General features: G+C 43.9%; 1 protein-coding gene across 2 annotated transcripts in view; it reads left to right on the forward strand.

Moving 5' to 3' along the window:
* Positions 1-520: 520 nt before the first annotated feature.
* The window catches only part of Crk (CRK proto-oncogene, adaptor protein), a 30,854-nt gene continuing 9,042 nt past the window's right edge, over positions 521-22,332 (forward strand). Inside the window, exons 1-2 of one of the 2 annotated variants that reach the window (XM_028866766.2) lie at positions 521-918; positions 14,132-14,667. In XM_028866766.2, the coding sequence (XP_028722599.1) occupies positions 678-918; positions 14,132-14,667 (777 nt within the window). In that variant the 5' untranslated portion in view covers positions 521-677. The remainder of the gene's footprint in view (positions 919-14,131; positions 14,668-22,332) is intronic. The other variant, XM_028866767.2, reaches the window with a different exon arrangement.

Consider the following 22,332-nt stretch of genomic DNA (forward strand, 5'->3'; position numbering starts at 1 on the left):
GCCTTTGGCGTTCCTTTGTCATTAATTGTTTCCTGGTTCCTCCCACTGGTCTGTGAATTCGGTGACTTACGGCCCAGTCTGGGTCACCACTGCACCTGCAAGGCAAATGCAATGTCTATGACTGTTACTGAATAACACGAACTTCAGCTGGCCTCGGGGGAAACTGAAGACAACAGAAAAAAAAAAAAAAAAAGACCAGCTTGTCAGGGAGCTTTGACAGAGGCTAACATCTTGGAACCACATCGTCTTTTCTACTCCAGTCTTTGTATTGGAGTTGCTACCTGTAGGTCCTGGGCGAAAGACCTACACCACCAATCTGTCAAACACAGATCAGTCAGCCTAGAGACTGAGGCTCCGCCCCTTAGTCCTAGACTCCGCCTCCCCATCCTCGGCGGTCAGAGTTTGGACCAGGAGGCGACGCCCATGAAGCCGCATGCGCACTGCGGGCCCCAAGGACTCCGTTTCCCTTCTCCCAATGGCGGGCGGCGGTCCCCTTCCCGGCAGCCTCCCTCGGGTAGAGAGCGCGTCATTTCCGGTGGGGAAGGCCCGCGGCCGCCGCCGCCATTTCGGGCGCTGCTGGGAGCCTGACACCGGAGCCGGTCCGCTGGGCGGCGGGCGCCAGGGCTGGAGGGGCGCGCGTGGCGGCGGCGGCCCAGCGTGGAGGCGCGGAGGCGGCCATGGCGGGCAACTTCGACTCGGAGGAACGGAGTAGCTGGTACTGGGGCCGCTTGAGCCGGCAGGAGGCGGTGGCGCTATTGCAGGGCCAGCGGCACGGGGTGTTCCTGGTGCGGGACTCGAGCACCAGCCCCGGGGACTATGTGCTCAGCGTCTCCGAAAACTCGCGTGTCTCCCACTACATCATCAACAGCAGCGGCCCGCGCCCTCCAGTGCCTCCGTCGCCCGCTCAGCCTCCGCCGGGTGAGGGACAGACGGGCGGGAGGCTCCGGGCGGGGATGAGGGCCGTGGAACTCTGTTCTGCTTCGGCAGGAGAGACGTGGGCAGAGAGGGCAGCAGTGGCCCTGGCGGGGGAGCTGCCTTCAGCTCCAGCTGGTTCCCACCGACAAGCGGGATTGTGGGGGAGGAGGAGCTGCTTTACCGAGGCCTCTGGGTGTGCCTTGGGAGCCGGGGAAGGGGAACTGCGGCGGCCCCGGGGTGGGGCTGAGCGCCAGGGTCAGGCCCAAGGGCAGGGCAGGGCCAGGCCACTTGGGCAACTTGGGGACAAAGAGTTAATGGGGGACGTTGCGGGGACATAATTTGCCAAAGGGCCCAGAATGGATCTGCTAATTCTACAAGTGGCTTTTAAGGCTTGAGACGTTTCCTGCAGTGTTAGCGCTGGTGGCCTTCGGTAGGAAGTCACCACGTACTGGCTGGCTGGGAGGGATGGAGACACCCTCAGGAAGCCAGTCGGTTTTTTCCTTTCTTGGGCATTTTTCCAAAATCTTTTTACCGTGCTCTTCCCTTGTGGAATACGAAGGTGGTGAACTAAGTGAGTTGGTAATAGAAAAAAACCTCTGTGGCCAGCCCGGCGTAATTGAAGCCTAGCTGGCAAACTGTGTTCAAGAGGTTTTAAGTGTCCAAAGGATTGCCTGCTGCAACTAGAGTTTCTAGTTTCAAAGTGATTAGTGGAAGAAAGATTTTTTTTTTCCTTCAGAAAATAAACCAGGTATAAGCCAATGGGAACAACCGTGGAAGTGAGTGGAGCGTCATTCTCCTTGGGTTTAAACAGTCAGTGTCAGTCATGTACTTCTGGATCTTTTCTTGCTCAGTGAGTTGGTGCTGTGGTCAAAGTCTTCCAGGATACAAGAACAGACGTGGCTGGAAGATAACACGAAGAATTTTGGTTATACCACTGGGTCTTCCTTGTCAAGGATCATTGAATTCTAACTGTGTTGCCCATGTTATTGGAGTTGTCTTGGCAATGTTAAGGAAATCCATGCACTTAGTACTTGAGGTTTCTGAGTTGCAAAGTGACCTTTGTCTGTGTATGTATGTAATAGCACCAAGCTTCTTGCTTTCTGGATGTTTGAAGTGCAAGCCTTTTCCTCCTAGATCTGAGCCAGTCTCATGAATGAAGACTCCTTGGCTAACCTTAGCAGACCTGCCCTTTTAGGATAGTCCTGACTTAAGTTAACTCAGTTTGGCCAGAAATGAGGAGGTGGGATAGACAGTTCTTTTTGTTAGCACACAAGTTAAGGGGAAAAATGAGTATTGAGATCTTTTTAGTTTACACATTTAGATCTTTCTAAGTCTTGTAGGTTTAATAACATAAGATAGGAATATTAATATAATAATTAATATAGCCCTAAATAAGATAAATTCTATTTTTTGTGCTATCTGCAAGATAATCTATTTGTTTTGTGTTAAGTGCCATACTAGGATGGTATGTTTTCATTGAAATTCAGTTCTCAGCCCCATTTCGTAGTTCATGCTTCTAATTCTAGCACCTAGGAGGCTGAAGCAAGATGATTTTACAAGTTCCAGGCTATCCTGGAGAACTTAGTAATACTCTGCCTCAAAATAAAAAGTAAGCTTAGTGGATGGGAGTAGGGATGTAGTTCAGTGGTAGTTTATTTGCCTAGCATTTGGGCAGCCTAGGTTTTATTCCCAATAGTGGGGTAGAAAATTGCAGTTCTCAGCTTTCTCTGTGTGTGTTTTGTTACAAAATTTGGGAATAGCAGCAGGCAGGTTTGTTAGTTTGATTTTTCTCTATACCTGGTCATTGTGGTTTTATATCTTAGCAGCTCCACCTTTTCAAAATAGATGGTTGGCCTAGGCAAGGAGCTTGCCAGTTTGTGGGTGAGGTGTGGAAAGTTCATTGGCATTGTGGCATTTTGTTTCATCATGTACCCCATTTTCTCTACAGGCAGTCAGTTCACTTGCTGTCTTTACTTTGATGGTTACTTAATCTTTGTTCTCCCCACTAAGCTCTTTTTTTAAAGCCACACAGGAATTACCTGAGTTTTAGAGAGGCGTATATAATATTAATAGCTAACACTTACTGACTAGTTATTGTATGCCATATGCTTTGCTGAGTGCTTTGTGTGTCTTATATAAGTGGCTGTCAGTAACATTATAGTGAGTGAAATACTGCAATTTCCATTTACTAAAATATTCACAGTTTTTGGATGAGGAACTAGAAATCCAGTAACTTGTAAGGTCATACATTCAGTCTATAACTAAACCAGAATTTGAGCTAGACAGTGTGAACTGAGAACTGACCCAACCCTTCATTATATAGTTTTGTTATTCTTTGTTTATTTGTTTGGGATCCCTGAAGTGCACACAGGAAACTCCATTCTTTTGTTGTGAGACAGAGGCTCACTGTGCAGCCCTAACTGGCCTGCAACTATCTATATAAACCAGGCTGACTTTGAAAAATCCTGTTGCCTCTACCCAGCTCATAATTTTAAATAAATAAATAAATAAAAATAAGAGCCAGCAGGATGGCTCACTAGGTAAAAGCACGTGTCTTGAAAGCCCGAGGATCTGAGTTTGATCCTTGGATCCCAAGGTAGAGTAAGAAAATCAACTCCTAAGGGTTGTCTTATGACCTCCCCACTCCTACATCATTCATGCATACATCATGAATGTGCGCGCACGCGCGCGCGCGCGCGACACACACACACACTGTTGAGAGGCATGTGGTTAAGGTAGGTCAGGGATTGTCACCTTATCCCAATAACTGTTTGTTTGAGATGGGATAATTTTGTAGCTCTGACATGGGACTCACTATGTAGATAATGTTAACGTCTAACTTACAAAGATCCTGCCTCTGCCTTGATGTTGGGATTATAGACCTGAGCCATTAGGCCCAGCTCAGTGACCCTATTTGAACTTAGCATAGATCCTTAGCTCCCACAGATGATCTCCTGTGCTGCTATAGCCTGGGAGCATCTTGACTCGCCCAGAGCCATAGGGGAAAGTTTGTTCAAGTTGACTGGTCATGTTCTGTAAGGTTGGGCTTCAAGAGGAGCCTCTTGGGAAGACCTGGAACAATTGATCCACTAGTTTCTTCTGTTTGAAACAGTAAAGACTAGATTTTGACTGATAGAGTCCTAAACTGAATGAGAAGCTGGGAGTGTACCTCAGTTGATAGAATTCTTTATTCTAGTAAGACTGAAGGCTCCAATTGCAGTCCCCTGCATCACACAGACCAGGCTTAGTGGCACAGACCTGTAATCTCAGCACTTGGGAGGTGGAGGTAGACAGTTCACAGTACAAATAATCTCTGCCTATGTAGTGAATTGGAGGCCAAAAAAACCAAACTTGAATAAAGTGTATGTGTGTAATCTAAAGACAGGGTCTCATTTTGTAAGTCTGTCTGGCCTCAAACTCAGAGAGCCACTTGCCTCTGCCTGGGATTAAAGGTGTAGGCCACCACACTGGACATACATATTCTAGTGACAGTTATTTATCCCCGGCCACTTCTCTTATGTGTTTACATTTATTTTTGTTTCGTGTGTGGTGTTTTGCCTGCATGTGTATGTGTGAAGATGTTGGATTCCCTGGAACTGGAGTTACAGACAGTTGTGAGTAGTCACATGGGTGCTGGGAATTGAACCCAGATCCTCTGCAAGAGAGCCAGTGCTCCTAACCGCTGAGCCATCTCTCCAGTCCCACCTGCCACTTCATACTCACTTTGGGTGATTTTTTTTTTTTCCCTAAACTTTGCTTTGGTTTCTTCTGTGAAAGTCGGAAAATAGCAACACCTCATAGGGTGGTCTATTGCAATGAGTAAATGGATTCAAATATATAAAATTCTTGAATGTGGCAGGCATATTAAGTAAATACCCAGGTTATAATTATTAAGAATATAATGATGTGCAGGGTGTGGTGGCTCATGCCTTTAATCTCAGCACTCAGGGAGGCAGAGGCAGGTGGATCTCTGAGTTTGAGACTAGTCTTATCTGCAGGGTGAGTTCTAGGACAACCAAGGCTACATCGAGAAACCTTGTCTCGAAAACCAAAAAAGAAAAAAAGAAAAAAAAATACAAGGATGTTAGAAGGTAGTTCTGAAAGGCTTTCTGGCATGCACAGTGTGGTTGGTAAACACAGGACCACTTAGGGAATCCTGCTGAGTAGAAAGGAGTAGAGTGCTGGAGGTGTGAAAGGCCTTGGCTCTGGTCCATGGAAACAGCATTGTAATTGTTAGCTGCACAATTGAAGCTTTCCACCTGTTGCCTAGAGGGTGAGGGAGCCTCAGAGCTTTCCTTGGGTTGGGGATGTAGCTTATTGATAAGAGTGTTTGCTTAATACAAACTGTGATCATCTTAATACAAGGCTGTGATCATCTTACCTCACTTTGGAGATGGGTGGTCAGGGTATCCCTCTAATCTAATGGTTCCAGAGAAGTTCTTTCTTGTCTTTCTTTTTTAAAGATTTTCTTTATTTTTATCTTACATATATGATTGTTTTGCCTGCAAGTATATAAATATACCACGTACATGCAGTGCCTGCTGAGACCAGAAGAAGGAGTTATTAGATCCTCTGGAACTAGAGTTACAGATGGTTATGTGAATGCTGGGAACTGAACCCAGGTCCTCTGCAAAGCAGAGTGTGCTCTTAACTGCAGAGCATCTCTCCTGCTTCTCTCCAGAGTTCTTTAGTAGTTACTGAGAGACTTCATGGAAAAAAAAAAAAAAAAATCCCATGGTCAGATAGAACAGGTTTATTCACTGTAAGACTTGCTACCAGTTTTACTGTGCTCCTGTGAATTGCAGATTTCCAGGAGAGAATTCTGAGTTTTTCGGACCTATCCAACTGTTCTGCTCTTGAGAGTTATCAAGATAGTGTGGAGTCTTCTCTGTCAGAAGTGTAGTTCAAAGAATATTTTGGGTGAATTGAAGTGTTCTTGGAGTTGGGTCTGTGATGTGCATGTGTTTGTGTGTGCCTGGGGATGAAGGTTAGAGATGGTGTCGAGCATCTTCCTCTATTGATTGTCACTTTGTTTTCAATGCAGAGTTGCTCTGTGGAGCCCTGGCTGTCCTGGAATTCACTCTGTAGACCAAGTTGGCCTTGAACTTACTGACATCTGCTTGCCTCCACCTCTCAAGTGCTGGGATTAAAGGTGTGCATCACCACCGCCTGGCTGTCACTTTATTTTTTGAGAAAGGATTTCTTACTATTCCTGAATGTCACCAAATGACTAGACTGGTAGGCTCATGAGCCCCTGGGATTCTTCAGCATTAGCTTCCCAGTGTTGGGTTTACAGAAACAAAGCTTGGTTTTTCATTGTGGATGCTGGGGGTCCAAATTCAGATCCTTGTGCCTGTGCATCAAGCTTTACCCACTGAATCATCACCCCAGCCTGAAATTTCTTAAGGAATTGAAAGGGTTTGAGGAAGGATGAAGCTGAAATTTCATCTTGTTTAGAATCCATGGTATACTTTTTTGTACATTTTTTAAAATTTTGTGTGTATATCCTGGCATATGAGTGCTACAGGGCCCATATGGAGATCAGAGAGAAAATTGTGGGAGTCTGTTCTACAATGTGAGTTTAGGGATCAAACTAAGGTTGTCAGGAAAATGCTTTTACCTATACTGAGCCATCTTGCTGACTCCTAGCCTTTTAATAAAATTTATTTATTGTAAATTTTTATTGTTACGTGTGTGTGCATGATATATGTGGTGGGTTGCATGTTCTGAGGTATATGTGTGGGGATGAGTGAGAGCTGGTTCTCTCATTCAATCGGTATATGGGTTTCAGGGATCAAACTTATGTTGCCAGTATAGCCCTAGTGGTCCTGGAACTAGCTGTAGACCAGGCTGGGATCAAAGGCGTGCGCCACTGCTGTCTGGCCGCCGCTAATTTTTTTTTAAAGGCAGAGTTGTTGTTATGTTAGCTTTCGGGAGACGGGTTTCACTTTAGATTAGGCTGGTCTCTTCATCTTGTCTCCCCCTCTGTGCATGGCACTGGCCACTTTAGAAGTTATTAGATAGGTGCTTGACCTGTTTTACAAAGAAACTGAGGCACAGAGAAGGAATTAGATAGCAGTTGTAACAGCCAGTAAATGAGAATCTGATTCCATCAAGCATGAATCTATAAAGTACCATGCCAATATCCACTGTGTTTAAAAGATTTTTATTTTCATAGTTTTGGTGCCTGCCTTGGGTCTCGTTCTGTAGACCGGCTGGCCTGTGAACTCAGAGATCTCAGAGATCCGCCTGCCTCTGCCTCCCGGTGCTAGGATTAAAGGCGTGTGCCACCGCCGCTGGGCTTATTTGCATAGTCTTTATTCCCTTGTTTATTGTTAATATTTGTTACGTTTTCTAAAATGGTCTCATGTAGCTCAGGCTAGCCTGGAACCTCCCCTAGGTAGCCAAAAATGATCTTGAACTCCTGATACTTTTGTTTCCACCTCCCAGATATTGGGGTTATAGGCACCCTGTTATAGCCTGTTATCATGCCAGGCTTCCTTAGTCTTCAGAATTCCTTGTTAAATGGAAGGCAGCAGCCTTTGTATTAGACCAGTATTGGGTATTTATTTATTTATTTAAGCAACTTCTGTAAATGGTATAGGCAGAGGAGGAGGAAGAAAGGAACAGTAATGAAGGAAAGAGGAAGTGCTGTGTGATTTTGGAAGGGTTGATGGTGGAGCAGCTCTTGGTGATCTTGCCAGAAGTTACCTAGCCAGTTTTAGCACAGTGCCCTCGGGTGTTATGAATTCTTTGGGGAATGACATTGTAAAAACTGATGTGACCCGAGGCTTGAAAAGCTTAAAAGTAATTGGTTTTACAGATAGCAGAGAAGCACTTAACAAAAAGAAAAAAAAGAATCCAACTGTTTGCTTATTTTTGTTAGTTTATTTATTTATTTTTAAACATTTTTTTTTTAAGATTTATTTATTATTATGTACACAGTGTTCTGCTTGCAGGCCAGAAGAGGGCACCAGATCTCATTACAGATGGTTGGGAGCCACCATGTGGTTGCTGGGAATTGAACTCAGGTCCTCTGCAAGAACAGCCAGTGCTCTTAACCGCTGAGCCACCTCTCCAGCCCCTGTTAGTTTATTTTGTTACTTGTCCCACTACGTATCTTTGGCTGACCTGGAACTCAATTCAGAGACCAGCGTGCCCAGGAAATTAGGATAGTCTGTTTCGGTCTCTTAAATTCTGTGATTACAGGCGCTTACCACCACACCTGTTAATACTTATTTTTTGATATGTTAATTCATAACTGCACACTCAAGCCAGGGCCTAGTGATGTAAGCCTGTATAATTCAAACTCCTTGATAGGCTGGGGCTGGAGGATTACAAGTTGAGGCCTTGTCTAGGCTACATGGTAAATTCAAGGCTAATCTGGGCAATTTATTAAGAACTTTTCTCAAAATGAAACTTGCCTAGCATGTGTGAGGACCTAGGTTCGATCTCAATGTCTGCACTGCACATTCAGAATCTCACGAGTTTTGATATGGAGTGGGTGAAGTTTTCCGAGTCCCGGGTAGCTCTGAAGCTATAGGCTCTGTAGCTGGTTCTGTCCTCTAGACTGACTGACTGTATCTCCTTCCTTTCCCTCCCTTCTGTTTCCTGCCTTTGGCTGTTTGTGGTTAGAAGGATGGAAAAGGAACCCAAATTCATAACTGTGGTGAGGTCTGGGCTTATCTGTGACTTATGTGCATTCTTTTCCTTTTCTTCCTTCTGGAGTTGCAATCAGTGAAATTTGCCTGCCCCATATATCTGATTGCCAAGTAGTCAAATTAGGCATCCCTCCATTATTGTAGTGCTAACACCGTAGAAGTGTGCAGGTAAAGTGTGTCAAAGGTTTTGTTTACTGCTTTGCTTGTATTTTGTTAGTTTGGGATTGCCAAGCCAAAAGAAAAAGGCCAGTTTATACCATGCAGCATTAGAAGCATTAGAACAAGAAAAGAATTAAACTTATCTTTGATAGTTTTTTTTTTAAGTGATTTATGTGTTTTGCGTGTATGTGTGTATATATATATGCACCACTTTTGTGCCTGGTGCCCTTGGGGGCCAGCAAAGGGTGTTGGATCTGCTGAAACTAGAGTTGCAGTCTCTGGGAACCTGATCCTCTGCAAGAGCGGCATGCACGCTTAACTGCTGAGCCGCTGTTGGAGCCCACATCTCACTTGTGTGCTGGAGGAGCTTCTGAAGCTTATCCTTTTAAAATTTCATTGCACCCACCTTTCAAAGGGGTTTAACTTAGTGGTACTCTTGGTTCTTCCAGCAGCCCCCAGCTTTACACAAGAACATTCTACTTGCCCTTAGTACTATAATGGGGGCGGGGGCAGCAGTGGGTGACAGGGAGTGTTTGCCTTCCTTCTTAGATTACAGATGCTTCAGAAATGTTCCTGACTCGACAGAACTGCCCTTTCCTTGTGATTCGAGACAGGGTTTCTCTGTGTAGCTTTGTGCCTTTCCTGGAACTCACTCTGTAGCCCAGGCTGGCCTCGAACTCACAGAGATCCGCCTGCCTCTGCCTCCTGAACACTGGGATTAAAGGCATGCGCCACCACCGCCTGGCTGCTGCTGGGTTTTATAGGAACACATCTCCCATTGCAATAACAGCCAAGATGGCTTTCTGAGACACTCTCCTTTGTTTCTTACTCATCACACTGTTCACAGTTGCATAAAGCTGGAAGTAGAATTTCATTTTACCCCTTTCCCTAATTTCAGAGTTAAGCGTGTATGTTGATTAAGAATAATTCACACAGGGGCCAGAGACATGGCTCAGCAGTTAAGATTGGTTCCTGCTCTTCCAGAGGACCAGAGTTCTGCTCACAGCAGCCATATTGGAGTGCTTACAACCACTTGTAACTCCAGCTCTAGGTGATCTGACCTCTTCTGGCCTCAAGAAGCACCTATTATATATAGCTGGTATGGCACACAGGCACATGCATATAAATAAAAACAAATCTTTGTTTGTTGTTTGTTTGTGCAGCCCTTGCTGTCCTAAAACTTGCTTTGTAGACCAGGCTGGCCTTGAACTCAGAGATCTGACTGCCTCTGCTTCCCTAGTGCTGAGACAACACCACCTGGCAAAATAATCTTAGAAAAGGAATAATGTATGGGGCTGATGAGATGACTCAGCAGGTAAATAAAAGCTCTTGCCACCAAGCCTGGTGGTCTGAGTTCAATCCCTGGGACCTACATGGTACAGTGAGAGATCTACCCCTTAGAATTGTCCTGTTACACAAACACAGACAGAAACAGGAACCCACACACAGGGTCTATAATTTCAGAAAAATTTTAATAATATGTGAGGTGGCTCAGTGGGTAAAGCACTTGCCAAGAGAAGACTGGTGACCCAAGTTACCTCCCTGAAACTCATGTGACAGCTCCGGATCCAGTAGCTCACACCTGTCATCCTAGAACTCCTAAGTGGCATGGGGGCAGCGAGAATTTCAAGAGCCAGGTAGCCTGGACTACAAGGCACAGCAAAAAAGAGAGACCTTGGCCCAGTAGGGTGGAAAGAGAAAACCAACCTCTGTGAGTTGTCCTCTGACCTCTGCACACATGTACAGTAATAATACAAATAAATAGGTTAGGCTTGGCACATGCCTTCAATGCCAGTACTTGGGTGGCAGGACCAACTGGATCTCTATGATTTTGAGGCCAACCTGGTCTACATAGTGAGTTTCTGGCCAGCCAGGACCACATAGTGAAGACCGTCTCAAAACAAATATTTAAAAAAAATGGGACTGAAGAGATGGCTCAGAGGTTAAGAGCACTGGTTGCTCTTCCAGAGGTCCTGAGTTCAATCCCCAGCAACCACATGGTGGCTCACAACCATCTTGTAGTGAGATCTGGCATGCAGGCAGAACACTGTATACATAATAAATAAATAAATCTAAAAAAAAATTTTAAAATATATGTAAAGTTAGGTATGGTGACTCATGCTTCTAATCTCAGTACTCAGGAAACTGAGGCAGAAGATTCCATGTGAGTTTTTTTTTAAAGAGTAAGTGACGTTCACATTTCAGTACAAATAAAATATCACCATAGTGACGCTTTCTGAACACTTCATGTCAACCATGGTTTCAATGAGGTAACAAGTAAAAGCCATTTTGGCAGGTGCATCTTGGTCTGTGGTTGGCTAAACATTAGCAATGGAGTTTTCTGCCCTCTGTGATCTAGGACGATCTTCTTAGCAACAGACTCTTTGCTGTGTCAGCGACTCTGCTCTGTAAATGGTCCTTGGAGCTTTCTCAAGCAGGAAGTACTGAGCAGATTTCTGAACATTTTCACAATTGCTGTCTTCACCGAAAATCATCTTGAATTAGATCAGTGAGGACAGAGCAGAATAGGAGCAGGTCTTTGTGAAGAGAAGCTGTAAGGTAGCATTGCTGTACAGTCATAACCAAAATAGTCTCCTCATGCCAACTACTATGATACACATTTCAAATCCCAGCACTTGGAAGGCCGAGGCAGGAAAGCATAGGCTCAAGCCTACTCTGGGCTATATCACACACCCTGTTTCACAAAAACAGCCACTGGGTGGTGGGATGGCTCAGTGGACAAAGGGTTTGTCCACAGCCTAGCAACCTGAGTTTGACCCCTGGAGCCCACATAAAGCTGGAAGGCAAGAACTGACTCTGCCTTTGTCCCCTGATTACAATCATGCATCATGCACATACACAATACTTTTTTTAAAAAACCAGCCAACAGTGGTGGCTCCAATTTCGTTTCGTTTCGTTTCGTTTCTTTTCTTTTTTCTTTTCTCTCTCTTCTCTCCTCTTCTCTCCTCCCTCCCTCCCCTCCCCTCCCTCCCCTCCCTCCCCTCCCCTCCCCTCTCCCTCCTCTCCTCTCCTCTCCTCTTCTCTTCTCTTGTTTTCCAGACAGGATTTCTAAGTGTAGTTTTTTTTGTTGTTGCTTGTCCTGGAACTAACTCTGTAGACCAGACTGGCCTGGAACTCAAAGAGATCTGCCTGGCTCTGCCTCCCAAGTGCTGGGATTAAAGGCATGTGCCACCACTGCCTGCATTTTTTTTTTTAAATAAGTAAGAATTAATTAAGCTTCCAAAAATCATCTCTGTAGGCCAATCCTTAGAACTGTTGAGTTAATGTTGCAGTTTTCCTGAAGAGTGTTTAGGTAGGTGGACTATGTAAGCCCTCTAAACTGCATCCCTAAACTGTTTCATTTGAGCTGATATATCTTCACTTATTATTCTTGAATTGTAGACTCAGTAAAAATGTGCTCTGTATTTATGACATACACATATTGTTGTCATGAATTTTTTTCATTTATTTATTTTGTTTGTTTGTTTTTGGAGGCAGGTTTGTCTGTGTAGCCCTGGCAGTCCAGGAACTCGCTTTGTAGACTTTGCTGGCCTTGAACTCACAAAGATCCTCCTGCCTCTGCCTCCCAAGTACTGGGATTATAGGTGTGCACTACCACCACCCAACTGTGGCATAGTATTTTAAGTGTTCCTGTTAGGTCCTTTCTCTCAGATCATTGGTTGAGCAGAAATTGATGGAGGGTTAGAGGTGCAGTTATTATGTATCCCAGGCTGTTCCCCGCCTTCCCATATAGCTGACGATAACATTGAACATCTAATCTTTGTGCCTGTACTTTCCAGAGTGTTAGGATTATGGACGTGTACCACCATACCAGTTTATGTGGTACTGGGTATCAAACTTGGGGCTTAATGCAATTCTAGATAAATACTCTCCCAATAAAGCCATCTCCTTAGTTCCATTTTTCATGTTTTTGTGATAAGATCTCATGTACTAGGCTGCCCTTAAACTCATATGCATCTTAAAATGACCTTGGAACTCCTGATCTTTCTTTCCAAAGAATAGATTGAGGGACTGGGGGAGGGGAAGATTGTGAGACAGGGTTTCTCTGTGTAGCTTTGGCTGTCCTAGATCTCGCTCTGTAGACCAGGCTGGCCTTAAAGTCACAGAGATCCACCTGCCTCTGCCTCGCCCCGCTCCGATCCCCAGCACTGGGATTAAAGGCGTGCGTGCACCACTACCACCTGGCTACTTTTTGTTTTTAAAGTATGGTCTTGGGATGGAGATACATTGCTCTTAAAGAGGACCCTAGTTGAGTTTCCAGCATTCACACCAGGCAGTTCACAACTACCTCTAACTCAAGTTACAGGATATCCAATATCCAAATCCCTCTTCTGAACTCTATAGGTACCTGCGTGCACATACCTCCACACAGACACACATTCATACTTAAGTCTTTGGGTCTGAGGAGACTCTCTGAATAGGAGCACTTGCTGCTCTTGCAGAGGATCTGGGTTCAGTTCCTTACACCCACATGTCATCACACAAAGCCATCTGTAATTCAAATCCAGGGAACCTGATGCCATCTTCGGAATTGTACATTGTAGTGATGGTGATGTATGAACTTAGAGTAGGTTCCAAGTTTTTCTCATCTCATGCAGAAGCAGTTGCATGGATGGACCTATTAAAAAGGACAGCTTGAGGCCAGGGCACACGCCTTTAATCCCAGCAGTTGATAGACAAAGACAGATAGATGGCTGTCTGGGAGCCTGGTCTATATGAGTTCCACATCAGCCAAGGCTACACAGACCATGTTTCAAAATAACAACCAAAAAAAAAACCAAGCCATAGTGGTGCATGCCTTTAATCCGAGCACTTCGGAGGCAGAGGCAGGCGGATTTGTTACAAGGAAAAACCCTGTCTCAAACCCCCCATCACCCCCAAAAGGAGAGCTTGCTGTATTTCCTGAGATTGTAGAGTACATTTGGTTACTTTATTTATGGGGTAGCAGCAGAACACTGGGAGAATGACCAACAAGTGCATGTGTTGTACTATCTTGGCGAACCCAGTGGCCTGGCCTGTCATGGCTGTCTTTTTTTTTCTAGAGGATGCTTATTTTATTTATTTTATATGCATAGGTGTTAGTCTGCATGGATATCTGTGCATCATGTGGGTGCCAAGTGCCCAAGGAGTCAAGAAAATGGGCATTAGACCCCTGAGACTGGAGTTAGAGTTGTGAGGCCACCATTTGGGTGCTGGGAATGGAACCTGGGTCCCCTGGAAGAGGATGCTCAGTGTTAAAGGGTGATACCCATTTGCACTGTGAAGAAAGGGTTTTGTATCCAATATTGACTAGATATATATGAGAAATACATAAAAATCTGTTTCTTATGCAGTGTAGTATACCTTCAAATGACACTTTGCTCTGTTTTTTCCAGGAGTGAGTCCCTCCCGGCTCCGAATAGGAGATCAAGAATTTGATTCATTGCCTGCTTTACTGGAATTCTACAAAATACACTATTTGGACACTACAACATTGATAGAACCAGTTTCCAGATCCAGGCAGGGTAGTGGAGTGATTCTCAGGCAGGAGGAGGCAGAGTATGTTCGAGCCCTTTTTGACTTTAATGGGAATGATGAAGAAGATCTTCCCTTTAAGAAAGGAGACATCCTGAGAATCCGGGATAAGCCTGAAGAGCAGTGGTGGAATGCAGAGGACAGCGAAGGAAAGAGGGGGATGATTCCAGTCCCTTACGTGGAGAAGTATAGACCTGCCTCCGCCTCAGTATCGGCTCTGATTGGAGGTAACCAGGAGGGTTCCCACCCACAGCCACTGGGTGGGCCGGAGCCTGGGCCCTATGCCCAACCCAGCGTCAACACTCCGCTCCCTAACCTCCAGAATGGGCCCATTTATGCCAGGGTTATCCAGAAGCGAGTCCCTAATGCCTACGACAAGACAGCCTTGGCTTTGGAGGTACATAATGTGCAAAATGTAGAAAGACGAGATCTGCTACAGGGTCTCCCTTTCAGACCTCTTACAGCTTTGTAGGAATGCTGATGCGGTACCAGCTTTGTGATGTTGTAGATGTCAAACCACTAAATACTGATTTTGACATTTTATGTGGGTTTTCTCTCTTTTAGAGAAAACCTATTTTGTAATGAGTAAACTTAAAATTGTGTAACTGAATGTTCTGATTGATCTACTAAACCTATTTTGACTAATAACCACCTGAATTCATAGGAATTAACATGAAGTAACTTTTCTCACCTCTATCCTAACTTCTTTCCTGCTTTCTGTTTGTCACTGTCTACAACAAGATGGGTTCACACAGATTAGAATGTAATAAGTGATATGTAGCAATATACTTAAGTGGGATTTTTTCATAATTTTTTTTCTTTCTATTTTGGAGACTGGGTATCTCTGTAGCCCTGGCTATCTTGGAACTCAATTTGTAGATCAGGCTGGTTTGAAACTCACAGAGAACAACCTGCTTCTGCTTCCCAAATGCTGGGGTTAGAGGTGTGTGCCAGCAAGTTCATTCAAAAGCTGCTTTTATTGTAGTGGATAGTCTTACTATTAATTATTTTTGACATGAATCAGGAAAGGCTGAATGCTGGCTTTGAGCAGGCCTTAGGTTTAGTGGCTAGTGTGACATACACACACACACACACACACACACACACACACACACACACACACACAGAATAGGGAGGAAATAGTGGTGTGCAGATGTAAATTGAGCCATAAACATAAGAGAGTGAGTTACAGAAAACAGATTTAATTGTCTTTTTTGCTTAGTGTGTTGGAATGGAGAAGTCAGTTGAATGACTTTTTTTTTTTTTTTGAGACAGGGTTTCTCTGTGTAGCTTTGCGTCTTTCCTGGATCGCACGCTGTAGACCAGGCTGGCCTCGAACTCACAGAGATCCGCCTGCCTCTGCCTCCCAAGTGCTGGGATTAACCCATCGTAGCCTTTCTTATGACCTGCCATTCATTGCATTTATCCCTTTGTTCCTCTTCAGCACTGTCTCTTACCTGTTTGAATGCAGAGGCGGCCTGCTGGCCCATCTTTCAGAGCCTACCCATGGACTGACTTGAGAGAATAGGTAGCCAGCTCCCATAAGCATGGCCTGGGGTTATGTGAATACAGCAGCGGGGAAGGGGTACAGTACGCTGGTGACTTGGTTCTTCTCTTTCCTTTGGGTTGTGTTCTTACAGCTGGGGTAGGGGCTGCCTGTAAGTGAGACTCTTAGTCCATAGAATGAGCAAAAATTTATTTGAACCAGACTGATGTTAATGCATTTGATTGATTTTTTTTTTTTTTTTTTTTTTTTTAATTTACTCTTCTTATTTACCAGGTGTAGTGGTTCACACCTTTAATCCCAGCACTTGGGAGGCAGAGGCAGGATGATCTCTGTAAGTTCCAGGAAAGTTAAGGCTACACAGACCGAACCCCTGTCTCAACTCCCCCCCCCCAAAAAAAAAGAATTATTATATGTGTATGGATGTTCTTCCTCCATCTGTCTATATATCATATGCCCAGTGGCCAGAAGAGTGCATTGGATGCCCTGGTATTGGAAGTTGCAACTGTCTTGTGGGTGCTGGCACTGGAACTCTGGTCATTTGGAATAGCAGGTAGTGCTCTTAACCACTGAGCCATCTCACCAGCCCTGAAATTTTCATTTCTGATCTAGTGGGTGTGTAAATTAAGTTAATTGAGTTTCCTAGGTTTGACTGAAAACTGTATTATTGGTTTATTTATAATTTTTTTTTCTTTTTTTTTTTTCTTTTTTTGGTTTTTCGAGACAGGGTTTCTCTGCGTAGCTTTGCGCCTTTCCTAGAGCTCACTTAGTAGCCCAGGCTGGCCTCGAACTCACAGAGATCCGCCTGTCTCTGCCTCCCGAGTGCTGGGATTAAAGGCGTGCGCCACCACCGCCCGGCATAATTTTTGTTTTTTTGAGGCAGGGTCTCACTATATAACTCTGGCTGTCCTGAACTTACTAGGCTGGTCCTGAACATACAGAGAGGATGCTAGGAGTAAAGTCATGTGCCACCACCTCCAGCTTTTTTAAATGTTCTGTTTTGTTGAGATGGGGACTCATTCTAGCCCAATCTAGCCTGGAGCTCACTATGTAGCCCAGGCTGTCTTCCCATTTATGATACTCCTGCAGAAGCCCCCAAGTGTTAGGATTATAGGCATGAGCCATCACACTCCTGCTGAAGTTTGTATTTGAAATTATGTCTTAACTTTAAAGTTCATGTCTTGGCTTTGAGAAATGGAGTGTATGTTGTCTAGGTCACACTGCTTGGAAGATAAAGAAAGCAAGTTTTTCAGCTCATGAAGTTGAGGGATGATGCTCACATCTAGCATGTGTGGGCACTTATCATTGGTTGTGGATCTTATTAACAGACTGGAGTGGGAAAACGGTGTTCCTGGACCAGGTCACTGTATACCCAGAAGAGGATAGTGACTGTCAATTTCACTTCCGTTTTCCACTTCTTTGCCAATTTAAAAAAAAAGATTTGTTGATTTTATTCTACTTGTGTGAATATTTTGCCTGCATGTATGTATGAGGTTCAAACTGGAGTTATGGATAGTTGTGAGCCATCATATGGGTACCGAGAACTGAATGTTGATCGTCTGCAAGAACAGCACATGCTCTTAGTTGTTGAGCCATTTCTCCAGGCCAGTGAAAGATTATTTCTAAGGATGTCTCTGTTAATTAATAGCACCAGTGCTTAAAAGTGGTTGAACTGCTTTTTCTGCTATGAAATACTACAAAAATCTTGGGGGATAAAGATTTGAGTTGAAAACTGGTGTGATTTCATAAAATTTCTTTTTAGTTGGTTTTGAGTTATATATGTTTATTACTAAAAAGGGCCTCTTTCAATATAAAACAGATACCCTAAAACGGCTTTAAAACACCTTTCTTACATGCTTGAAGAAATAGCTTAGGCTGTACATGGTGGTACATGCTTTTAATCCCTGAATTTGGATCTCAGTGAGTTCAAGGCTAGTCTGGTCTATATAGTGAGTTCCAGGACAGTCAGAGCAACAGTTTCTGTCTTAAAAACAAAAACAGTTGGCTTATGAGAACTCTTCAGTGGGAAGGAACCTTAACTCTCCTTTGCTGTAGGAAAAAAACTTCTAGGCAAACAGGTTGAATCAAGAGTGATGGTAAACCCCAGCACGATGGAGTGAAGGTAAGAGGATTTCAAGTTTAAGGCCAGCCTGGGCTACATAATCAGATTCTGTCCCTGATTCCTGAGGTAGGGTTGAGTGACATTCAGCCTGTTGGAGGCATTAGAGATGTTGAATCCAGGGATACAGTCTCTCTTTGTTTTCCTAACAGTGTTGCAGTCCTCCTTGACACAGATAGATGTGGTCTTTTTGTTTGCTTTCAAATAAGTTCATTAGTGGTGGGGGGGGGTTAGAGATTTGGCTCATGGGTTAAGATCATTTTTATTTCTTACAGAGGACCTGGGTTCTCTACATCAGGAAGCTCATTGCTCAAAGTCTAGTTCCAAAGGGATCTTAAGCCCTTGAAAACACAGAAATGACAACATTTTTTAAGATGATTTTTTCCCCCTTTTTAGTTTTTTTTGGAGGCTGAGTCTCACGCAGCCCAGGTTGGTCCTCCTGGCTCTGCCTCCCAAAATCCGGGATTAAAGTTGTGTGTCACCACACCCAGCCCTCCCTTTGTCTTTTGTTGTTGTTATTTTCTGTTTGTTTTTTTGAGACAGGGTCGCCTGCCTCTGCCTTCCGAATGCTGGGATTAAAGTTTGTACCCCCACCCGGCTCCCACCCCTGCTTTTTAGGACAGAATCTTGGTGTGTAAGCCAGACTCTATTTAATAGAGTCCTAGAGTGAACGGCCTTCGTGGGGTCTGCGGTTCAATGCTGGAGCGCTCCTGTAGTGTGCGCAAGGCCTTGGGTTTAATCCCTAGCAACACACACAGAGGACTTTGGAAATAACAAATCCATCTTTCAAATATTAAAAATGTCTTTGGTATCTTCATAATAACTTTTTTTGAGAACTCAAAAACTTTTTATTTGTTTTTAATGTAGCATAGCCTGATCTTAAAGTCAGTAAAGTCTAGGCTGGCCTTGAACATTATCATCCTGCTTTAGCCTCTTAAATACTTTTTTGTTCTTTATAACTGGTTCTTTTTGTTGTTTCATTAGTAACTTAGGGTCTGGACAAGGATTTACCACTGAGGTGTATCCCTTGACCCCAAATGGCATGATTACAGACCCCTTTCACTATGCTTGGATTCAGTCTTAAGTACTTTTATTACATAATGGTTGTTTTTAAAAGCAAATGTAATTAAAAGAAGATATTTTTAGTTTAGCATTGAATAACTAATACTTTACCTAGTGAGATGTGTACATCAGTTATACACCTCCTAGTTTATCGTACCTTGTGACCATGTTGAACATTTCCACTCTCATTTCTCACTTCACATTTATATCTGTAAGTTACATACACTTTTTTTGAGTGATCAGTCAAAATAATGGGTTTCTTTATGACATTTTTGTACTGTGCTCATAGTCACATCCTACTCACCTTTGCTTCCTTGTTTGTTTTATAATTTATTTTTATTTTATGTGCGTTGGTGTTTTGCCTACATGTATTGTATGTCTGTGTGAAGGTGTCAGATCCCCTGGAACCAGAGCTATGGACAGCTGTGAGCTGCCATGTGGGTGCTGGGAATTGAACCCGAGTTCTCTAGAAGAACAGCCAGTGCTCTTAACCTCTGAGCCATCTCTCCAGCCCCTTGTTTGTTTAATTTAAAAGAATACATTTATATATTTCTTTTTGGGAATACACACATGTAATAACTTTACATGTGGGGACTAGAGGACAACTTGGGAGTCAGTTTCCTTCCACCATGTATCCACTACACTCAGGGACTAAACTCATTGGCTTGGTGACCATTGTTCATACCTTGGTATTTTTGAGACTGGGCCTTATGTAGCACACTCTGTTCTTCATTTCCCTGTGTAGTTGAAAATGGTCTTTATCCTGATCTTCCTGCTTGTCTCCAGTGCTGTCACCATGCCTGCCTGGAAGGTGGATGGTTTTTTTGTTTGTTTGCTTTTGGTTTTTTGAGACAGAGTTTCTCTGCATAGCCCTAGCTGTCCTGGAACTTGCTCTGTAGACCAGACTGGCCTGGAACTCACAGAGATCTGCCTGCCTCTGGTAAGCCCCGCCCTCCTCCAGTGCTGAGATTAAAGGTGTGTACCACTACTGCCCAGCCCTGGATGGTTATTTTATTCTTAAAGATTTATTTATATGTTTAGTGTCCATTAGAGTTTTGCCTGCATGTATGTCTGTTTGAGGGTGTCAGATCCCCTGGAACTGCAGTCGCAGACAGTTGTAAACTGCCATGTGGGTGCTGGGAATTAAATTCACATCCTTTGGAAGAGCCATCTTTCCAGCTCCGCCAAGTAACTCAGTGCAGATCAAGTGTTCCTGTGTTTCCCTCAACAGCTTAAAACACATTTTGGCACTCCTATGGTTTGTGCCATGCCTCTGACACTACAAAGTTTGGGGACTTCAGGTCTCATTTATAATACTAATTTTTAGGAAAAACAATTTTGTAGTATGGGGATTTGAACCCAGGCCTCTCATGGATGCTAGGCAAGTGCTCTATCACCTGACCAGAAAATTACTTCTGTTTAGCTTTTCTTTGTGGACACAGGGATTTATTTGTTTGTTTGTTTTTGAGATGAGGTCTCACTATATAGTCCTGGCCTGGAACTCGATGTGTAGACGAGTCTGGTTTTAAACTCGTGTAGATCTGTCTGTTTGCCTCCCAAGTTCTGGGTTTAAAGGTAAACACCACCATGCCCAGCTCTCAGCTTTGTTGTTTTCAATGGTACTGTAGATTAAATCAAGGCTTTGCATGCTAGGATATATATATATATATATAATATATATATATATATATATATATATATCCCTAGCCTTTTCTTTTTGAGGCAGGATTTTCACACCTATATAGCCCTGGCTCATCTTAAACTCAAGGCAACCTTTCTGCCTCAGCCTCTCAAGGGCTGGGATTACAGCTGGTGTGAGACACTGTGCCTGGTTCTCAGCCTTTTTTGATTTTATTTATTTAGATATCATCTGTGTACCCTTGGCATGGAACTCACAGTTCTGAGGTTGGCCTCAGGAACTCAGATTTACCCACTTCCTGAGTACTGGGATTAAATGTGTATACCACCAAACTGAGTTTCTCCTTGCACGTTTACTTGACTTCCGGGAATTGAACTCAAGCCCTAAGGTTTTGAAGTAAGCTCTCTTACCGTCTTGCTAGCTCTGTTATTGGAATCCACCAGGCTCCACTTGTCTTGTTTATAACTCCCTTCTGGTTACAGTGGCAGAGTGGAGTCCTTATGAATAGAGACCATGGAGCCATCCAACCCCTGCAGTAGGGGAGGAGAGAACCGACGCCACAGAGTTGTCCTCTGACTTCTGAAGCAGGCACAGACACACGGAATGACAAACTGTTTACAAAACAGCAAGCTGGATTTGATTTAGAAGCCATGATTTGCTGACTCCTTCCTTAGATTTCTATAATTTCCTTAACTTTCTCCCCAGACAAATCTTAAAGTATTCTTTTTTTTTTTTTTTTCTTTTCTTGAAGCTGAGGACCAAACCCAGGGCCTTGCACTTGCTAGGCAAGCGTTCTACCACTGAGCTAAATCCCCAACCCCCTTAAAGTATTCTTTTGTCTTCGTTATATTAAAAAATGTTAGGACAGAGCTGGGGAGATGGCTTACTTCGCTTGCCACATAGGACTTAGTATCTGAATTTGGATTCCTGGAACCTACATAGAGAGCAAGGAGCAACAGCATGTGCCTTTAATTCTAGCAGCTGGATGAGGCAGACACAGGATCCCTGGTGTTCACTGCACAGCTAGGCCATGCCAAATTGTGAGCTCAGGTTCAGTGAGAAACACTGTTCTCAAAATATATTATGGGTGAAATGATTCTGCAGGTAAAGACGCTTGCCATCAAAGTCTAAGATCTGAGTTCCATCCTGGAAACCTATGGTAGGAAGAAAGATCAGACTCTACAAGTTGTCTCTGACCTCCATGTGTATGCAAGTGTAAAGAGCTAATTTAAAATACACACCATGAAGAATGAGAGAAAACACCTGCTGTGAACCTCTGGGCTCCCTGGCACACCGGAGGCCGCTGTTTCTCTTCTCTTGTTTCTTTCTCCCTGGCTTTTCTGTCCCTGTGCTGGCGTGCATGTCCTGCTCTGGGCTCACAGGAGTCCTGCAGGTCTGGATTGGAGGAAAACTGGCAGTTGTTGCTGTCTTTCCTTTAGGTAATAGGGACAAAACCTATTTTTGAAAAGATTCACCTGGAGGTGTACCCACAAAGGAGCTCACATAGTTCCCTGATAGCCTCCTAGTTAGTGAATTTCAGAGTTTAATGCCGTTTGGACTCCAGTTTCTTTTTCATTGTTACTAAGACTTTCTGGTGCGGATAGATGGGTATTCTTTTGTTTCCGGACTATTCTAGGTTTAATTATGTCTTCACTAGGGTCGCAGCTGCCTTTGGTAGTGGGACAGAGCCAGGAAACAAACCAGTTCATTAAGTTTCTTGGGAATAGCCTTGTTTAGT

The sequence above is a fragment of the Peromyscus leucopus genome, chromosome 8b (assembly GCF_004664715.2).
Source record: "Peromyscus leucopus breed LL Stock chromosome 8b, UCI_PerLeu_2.1, whole genome shotgun sequence".
NCBI classification, from domain to species: domain Eukaryota; kingdom Metazoa; phylum Chordata; class Mammalia; order Rodentia; family Cricetidae; genus Peromyscus; species Peromyscus leucopus.